At 36.0% G+C, this 8,489-nt stretch overlaps 1 protein-coding gene across 1 annotated transcript; it reads left to right on the top strand.

The window, feature by feature from the left end:
* Positions 1–3,804: 3,804 nt before the first annotated feature.
* On the top strand, positions 3,805–4,791 carry LOC126494766 (vomeronasal type-1 receptor 2-like). The gene has a single exon (XM_050132180.1). It carries the CDS (start codon positions 3,850–3,852, stop codon positions 4,789–4,791), a length of 942 nt encoding a protein of 313 aa, XP_049988137.1. The 5' UTR covers positions 3,805–3,849.
* Positions 4,792–8,489: the final 3,698 nt, after the last annotated feature.

Below are 8,489 nucleotides of genomic sequence, written 5' to 3'. Positions count from 1 at the left end.
GTGTAAGATGGTATCTCAAAGTTTATTTGACTCGCTTTGACAAAATTCTTTAATTCTTTGTATATTTTGGAGATCAGCCCTTTGTCTGATGTGGGTTGGTAAAGATCTTTTCCCATTCTGTAGCCTGCCATTTTGAATTAACTTGGTTTATTTATGAGATCCCAGTGAAGACTAGTAACATCCAAAGAGACAAGCGGACATTCTTACAAGACTCTCTCACATGAGACATTGATTCTCACTAAACCTTGACTACTAGTGAGCCCTTAGGGATCAGGATAAAATATGAACCTCTCTAAACACATTGTCTCATTGGACATATTTACAAGGAACTCATCAATGTCTTTGGTAATAATCAATTGGAAAATTCCAGAAAAGTTCTTGGTTCCCAAAGGTAGCTCTGTCATCATGACTGTGGGTGAGATAAAAATTGCTTTTCTGAAGAGAGTTGAGGTCACAGATCTATTAACCTTTAACTAAGGGCTGAAATGCTTCTCACATCTATGATGTTGGCTGTTATATCAGTAGTGGTACACAGAGCTGAAAGTTCTGCAGAAGGAAAATTCAAGTGAGCATATTGTTTTTCATCCTCAATGGCAAAAATAGCAAGGAAGAGATGCATGGTAAGTGCATACCTCTGAAAATTTATTCTTGATAGAAACAGAATAGTAGATACTTAGTCAAAAGACAAGGAGACTTTCTGGGATGTAGGTCAAGTTACTAATTAAAAGATAATATCTCTGAATTTATATTAATTCTTAATGAATCGAAAGTGAATCAAAATCCTCTCTCAGGTTGCCTATTATACAGTGTGACACCTGATAAAATCTGATTTCAAAGGTAGTACAGGATTGTGTTCATTACATCATTTAGGTTTCTATTCATTGTGCACATGAATCACAGATTGATTTTGAATTATGACATCACAAATCTTGTAAAATGAGTCTATGTATATAAATATTCCTTAGAATATGAACTAAGATAATCATTCAATCCTAAGAAGGAGCCAGGATCTAGCACTACCTGGGGGAAATGTTTCTAGACAGCATTATAGCTGTTACTGGGCAGGATCTTTGTCTTTTCTAATAGTCACTGGTTTCCAACTTAAACTTGAAAAAACTGTGAAAACAAAGGTGGCGATATTAGTGTGAGTCTTGCAAAATCCTGACCTAGCACATATACAGTTTCTGTTATTACCCATTATTTTGCGATATTTTCTATTCACTGCAATGTTAGGACAAATTTTTCCCATTCACTGCTGAAGGTTCCAGCATTTGGGGTCTTATATATCTGAGGCAATAGATTAAATTTGGTTAATTCCCATAGCTCACAATAATTTTTCCACTTGGTCTTTTATTTATCCAATTCATTAGATTTCATATTTTAAAAATTTCATGTATATTTTTGTTTAGAAGTTGTTCATAAGTCTTGATTCATTACTAATAGATTTACTTATCAAAGACATTAGTAAATAAATGTTTTAAATGGAAATTAGTTATAATTTAATTATCTTGCTGGGTACATATTCCCCTGTATCTGTGTGAAGGAGTTCTCATTTGTTCAGATGAGACCAATCTTTTTGTTTAATTATTGAAAAAAATTTCTGCCTCCTCCCAGCCTCCCATTTCTCCCCTCTCCCCTCTCCCCCACTCCCCTCCCCTTCCCCCACTCCTTTCCCCCTCCCTCTCCAGTCTGAAGATAGTCAGGGTTCCCTGCCCTGTGGGAAGTCCAAGGTCTGCCCCCCTCCATCCAGGTCTAAGAAGGTGAGCATCCAAACAGGCTAGGCTCCCACAAAGCCAGTACATGCAGTAGGATCAAAACCCAGTGCCATTGTCCTTGGCTTCTCAGATGAGCACAATCTTATGTGAGAGTGTGGAGTCCATAAAACTTCAGTTGTAGTTCCTTAGATACTGCTTTTTTATCTTGTTATTTTTGAGTCAGAGCATCTCACTAATCTGAAGTTCTCATGTAATACTCTTCTGTCCTGTCCATGTGCACCAGAGATCTAACTAACTCTGCCCTTATCTTCTGTTTGGACAATGATTGTCCGCTCCCACCTCCAGAATTTTGGAGTTTTTACTCAGGTGTTCATTCGTTAAGTAATAACTGTAACAACTTAACTATGTCCATTGACTACTCTTGACCAAATGATGAAGATGAAATTCTGCATGTGTCCTCTCTTCTTTGCCTCATTCCTTCTTTTTCTATAGTAACTCGGGTTTGTGGCCCTTACCAATGGTTCTCAAAGAGGGTGAATTCTACTTCTGCACATTTTCTTCAAGGTGACTTCAAGATATTGGCATTGCTTGTATTAAAAAGAATATATCCTTGAACTTGTGTATTTGTTTATATCTTCACAGATCATAAATGAAAGTTACATAACTATGTTACAAATAGATCAAGAAACTGAACATTACCTCAATCCCAGGAATTTCTGGTATGAATGGACCAACCTCCATTTCTGAGGAAGACTCTGTATGAATGTACACAAACCTAATAAAAAGAGTTCATCACTAGTTTCCACTTGATTTAAGGTATCACATCAACAACACTAGGTTTTTCTTTGGTTGTTTATAGAAGTGGAAATTACTAGAGGTATGTTTATGACTCTGCTCTGTTTTGAAAGATCAGAACAATACTTCCATGTATAATTTGAAACTTAGAGCAAGATTTGTCACATTTCTTGAAGTAGATCTCTATGCATTTGAGTAATGTGAATGCACTCCTGATTTCATGTACATTGCTACATTTTAAGGACAGCATTGCATAAACATTAATCACTGCACTGCTAAAGTACAGGTTTGTATTTCTTTGCTTTCAAGTCATTCATTGTACATAAATTCTGAAAATTATCTATGTATGTTCGTCTAGTCTGTAAAAGTTAGGTTTTCTACATGAAGATGTATATTGATTTTTGATACTCACAACCTCTCATTTGGAAAATTGTGTGACATGACATGAACACATTAGCTAGGATCCTTGTTTCATCTAATGTTTGCCAAGGGCTAATGTTTTCTATGACTTGTGCTTCACATTCCTACTGCTGAGTGATGCAGCAGATTAGATGAGACAGGAACATTGGAATTCTTCCCATATGAATTTATTCATAGAGTATTGCCTTATTCTAACGAATTTTTGTTGGAATCATTTACTTGTTTTCTCTCCATTGTGTTAGATAACAATTATTTATGTAGAATGTGTCAACTCTCTTTTCTCTCCTCATCTTAACTCTAAACCACCAATCTTATATGTTTATGTGTAGTGGGTGGAATTTAAGGAGTTAAGTTTTGATGCAACATTGTTTAATTCATCATTTTCACCTGATGGTTAGTGCTACTAAATAAACATAATTATCAAAAAATACAAAATTGCTGTTCCACTTATAATATTTTCAATTTCAATGTTAATATTTATATAAGACAGGCATTAAAATGGATTCATTTCTTTGAGAAGATGAGAGATGAATTTTTCTCCAATATTAGAGGACTTGTAGCAATGAACAGTCTTTAATTTTGAATTCACTGCTCACTGCTTCTATCAGGATAACTTTGCTCTACTCTTAGTGCTTTCTTATGTGAGAAATATAGTGGGAATTTTCTCCATAAATACATTCATTTGAAGACTTCAGCAGTTCTTATTGATTGTTACTGTTGGTGGTAAAATAACCGTGAGAGGTGGTTTGGACAAGATATGTTTGTTCTGCCCACCTTGGCTTTTCAATCCTCAGCTAATGTGATTTTTGTGAATTTGTGATATCAGGCACAGAGGATCATCTTAATTTTAAAAATCCAACTTTTTTCTCTTAGAAATGACTGCTGACATATTTTGAAGTAAATTTTGCAGAGTAACAAGATGGATTATGGGAATTTGGGAATAGGAATAATATTATTGATAGAGAATACAATTGGAATACTGGGAAATGCTTCTCTTCTTTCTTACTACCTAGTTATTTTTTACAAGAAACACAAAATAAAGCCCTTGAATTTAATTCTCATGCATTTGATAATGGTTAATTTCTTGATCATTCTCTCTAAAGGACTGAGCATCACAATGACAACTTTTGGGTTAAAACTTTTCTTCAATGACTGGAGCTATCAACTTTTTTTGTATGCACTAAAAGTTTTCAGAAGCATGTCCATTGCCACCATCTGTCTCTTGAGTGTCTTCCAGGCCATCATCATCAGCCCTAGACACTCCTGCTGGAGCAATCTTAGAGTCAAATCTCCCAAGGACATTGGTCTCTACATTTCTCTCTGCTGGATCTTGTACATCATGGTAAATGTTCTTTTCCCTTTGTACATGTCCATAAAATTGAGAAGGAAAAACATAACAAAAGGGACAGATTTTGAACTCTATACTGTTGCAGGTCATGACAAAGTCACAGTCTCTTTATATATAGCGTTCTTTGTGTTTCCTGAACTTCTAATTTCTGTCCTCATCACCTGGTCCAGTAGCTCAATGGTTATCCTTTTGTACAGGCATAGGCAGCGAGTTCAACACATCCGCAGCACTTATGCTTTCCAAGGTAGCTCTCCTGAGTCCAGAGCCACCCAGAACATCCTTGCCTTAGCATTTACCTTTGTGGCTCTTTATACCCTCTCTACCATCACACATGGTTGCAGTGCTATACTGTCTGGTCAAAATTGGTGGCTAATGAGGATCACACACATTATAACTTTGTTTTTTCCTACTTTGAGCCCCTTTATACTTATGAGTCAATCTTCCCCTCTCTCAGGACTCTTCTTTCTTTGGATAAAGGATAAAGAATCTTCTAATGTTATTTTAACTATTTAAGTGCATGTTCTTTCAGAATCCAATTTTTAAATAAGGAATCAATACAAAAATTCTCTAGAGAAGACATTTGTTTGTATAAGGTAAACTTTAAGAATTATTTTTTTCCCACTGGTAGAACTTTTATCCATTACTTGCAAAACTCTTAGCATCTAGGCCTTTCACCCTTTATTTGACACATTTCACAGTCTTTCTTTGGTTTAGATTTTCTTGAGAATTATATGCTTAATATGTTTTCAACAAATTATCCCCACTTTTGACATTAGGAGGAGAGATTTATAACATCCTGGATTCTCTGAAAAAAATATGTTTTCTGGAAGCTAAACTTCACATACATGAGACTTCACAACCATAGTTACCATTTGAGCCAAAACCTTCACCACAGAAAGCTTAGCTCAGATTACATCTGTTCTATCACATTAGTGACCCAAACTCTTGTTATGGATAAGCTCCTGATTGCCTTGCCTGCACCCATTACAGAGGAATGAGACATAGTATGCCATGAGACATATCGTAGCTATTATTCTACCACTTAAGAACACCAGAGTCAAACCTCTCATGGGACTAGGTAAAAATATGTGATTGATAAAGAATAACGGTAGCTTTACAAGACTGTCATCTGTGTTTTTAAATAACAATGCAAGCATGCCTAGTGTTCTTGTATTAATGTAGTGCTATTCAGCACTCTTTTTAGGTTAATCAGTCATGCTTTTTTCCTATGTTGCCCTACCCTCAATGATGTGACATTCTACTCAGTTGAAGGTGCTGCCTCCTTTGAGTCTTCATTATGAATAAAAAATTCTTAGCTGGTTGCATATAGGCCAGACAAGACCTTGGAGTTTCCAGCAGCACCCCAGATTCCCAACAATGTCAGTGACAACACCAGTAATTGACTGAAGTTGGGTGAAGATAAGAAGAGAGTGACCATAAATAGCAGGGTCTTAAAACAATGGAAGAAGACATTGCAAAGAGTTGAGATTATCATGAGTGACTGTGAAATTTTCAGAGTTCTGAAAGGAGTTAAAAGTCACAATGTAACCAGCAAGGACCCAGCCATTATCCACCTCTCCTGATTACATCCTACTTTCTGATGTTTGTATTATATTCTAAATCATTATCACTCAAACATTTATGGTTTTTTTTTCTGGAGAATTTTTATTTTGTGTCAGTTTCGGAAATGCTCCCAGGGGGAGATGATGGTCATTCAGGGGAAGATAAATGAACAGCAAGAGAGTGAAGCAGGGTAGCACAGAGGACCTTTGTGTGTTACAAGGTCCCAGAAAATTGCAAATGTTATGTATATAGGTAAACATTTATAGGACTTTCACAGATCATTAAAAACACCTGAAAAGGCGGAAACTTTTTTTTCTTATTCTCAATAAAAAAAAAGAAAAAGAAAAAAAAATAAAAAAAAATAGAAAAAAAAAAACACCTGAAAAGTGGGTGCTTTTTCTATGCCAAACAATGGCAAAATCTGTAATAAGATGTAGATATAAACAAGGGTGAGAAAACTTGGTCTTATGGTAGATCAATTTTCAGTTGTTTCTGGAATCTGCGCATTTATTGATACTGGCTGAACAAGTTTTTTTTTTGGACACTAGCGATGAATAGATGTCTCACTTTCCACATGATGTGTGGAAAAGTTTATAATGAGCCATATATAAAGAAGATGTATTGTCAGACTGCTTTTGATCCTTAATCTTCATTTCAATCTCAGACTGCCACATCCTAAGTCATCATGGCTACATGTACTGGGAATGACACAGAAGGATAACTCAAATACTATCAGCACTCCAGGCTATAAAAAATGAATGAAAATAGATCTCTTAAAGAGGACCCTATCATCACCGAAGACTCTCAAAACCTTCAGTGAACTTGGGAAATGTGCAGCCATTTGTTGAGTTGGAAAGTTGAAAATCAGTGAACCAGACTGACTGTCATTTTCCCAATTCAACTTTGTGTCTAACCCTTGAAAGCACCTTCTGGTACCAGCATCACTCTCCCAGTAATTCATTAATCTTACATGAGTACTCTAATGTACTCAGAGGCAGCTATTTGCTACCAACAGCTACAACATCTTCCCTGTGCTTCTTCCTGACTTTGAAGCAGAAGATGGCAAACTCTGCTAATGCACGCTCACTAAAAGTATTCAATATTATATATAAAGCATGGGGTCCATGTAGGAATGTAGAATATAGCATCTACACTGCTGCACAGACCTAAGTACTATGGATTCCTGCAGATGTACTGAGAAATATTAGAAGAGATCTACAAACCCATAGACACTGTTTTCAGATTAGCCATTTTAAAGTACTTCTGTATATGGCCTACCTTAAAGTAAGCACCCACTTTTAAATGAACTAAGATGTTAAAGACTGGAGTAATTTGAATGTCTTGTTTCATTCTAGACTGGCTTCTGGATCATCAACCAAGCAGCTTGATGAACTGCAATGGTCCTTATGAACTACCCAAGGATGAAACAAGTATCCTACAAATCAACTGCAGCTTCTTCCTTCCAAACTACATTGGGCATTCGAAACACTTTATGTCCTATATTTATGATTAACTTTCAGCTGGAATTTTGAACATTTTAAAATAAAATTTTATTTATTCTTTGAAAATTTCCTACATGCTTACAATGTATCTTGACTATATCCATCTCTCTACTCATCTCAGAGCATCTGCAACACAGTAACAAATAAGGGAGTTTGATCAAATTATGCTGAAGTATTTTGAGCATTTCTATTGCATTATATTGACTTAAAATAAAGAGTTTGTTATTTGGTGCTGTACTCAATGGACTGTTTCCAGCACAAGCTGAGTCTTTCTTGGCAAAACCACAACAAATAGGTCTGGCATTTAGAATTTCAGACATCTCAACATCCCTGACTTTAATAAGTCTATGATTCACCCTCCATCATGTTATCCTTGAGATGCATCTTTGTTCACTCCCTATAGCCAACTTCATATATATCAATTTTAGTTGCCTTTTTCTTGTTTTGTATCTGTCCTCAGCATAAATATCTTATCCCACCCACCCACACTCTGTGTCCTCTTGGTTTGAAAACCTAGGATATAACTGTTTTAAACTTTCAGGCATTTTCAATTACTCGTTGTTTCAATACCTTCCTGACTCCTGATGACTCTAGAGTTTCTGACATTTCTGCTTGCCCAGTTTTCTGCTCTTATTCTCCATAATTTCCTTCATTTTCCTGTTCTCTTTTTCTTTTTTCTTTATTTCTAAAATCCCAATAATTCTTCTATATTTATTAATACAGTTTAAAGATCAAAAATCTTCAGAAGCTCAAGATCTGGACCCTTGTTACTTAGATGATACCACTGTTTGTGGAGACTTCAGAGGTAGGAAATAACTAGAGGTAGTGGGGCATGTATCAGGTATATGTTCTTAAAAATATACCCTGGCTTTTAATGCAAGCAACCTCTTTTATATTACGGTAGGATGAGATTCATCAGACATAGAAGACTATCAGATTAATCCAAAAGCATGGCAAATAACATGTTTATCTGGCATTAAGATATAACCTAGTAAGGTGAATGACAAGCCTTTCAGAAGACAGCCAAGTTTCTAGGTTCTAGACCCTGGGCAAAACCCTTGGCCTCTCCCCCACCCATCTCAGCTAGTCAAAGAGAAGCCTTGCAGCTGCCTACAGGAGACATATACACTGGAAACTTGCCAGTTA

This window comes from Alexandromys fortis, unplaced genomic scaffold (assembly GCF_014885135.2).
Source record: "Alexandromys fortis isolate MF-2015 unplaced genomic scaffold, M_Fortis_MF-2015_v1.1 scaffold_396, whole genome shotgun sequence".
Classification (NCBI taxonomy): domain Eukaryota; kingdom Metazoa; phylum Chordata; class Mammalia; order Rodentia; family Cricetidae; genus Alexandromys; species Alexandromys fortis.
The sequence above is the reverse complement of the archived record's forward strand: the minus strand, read 5'-3'. Positions and strand labels throughout refer to the sequence as shown.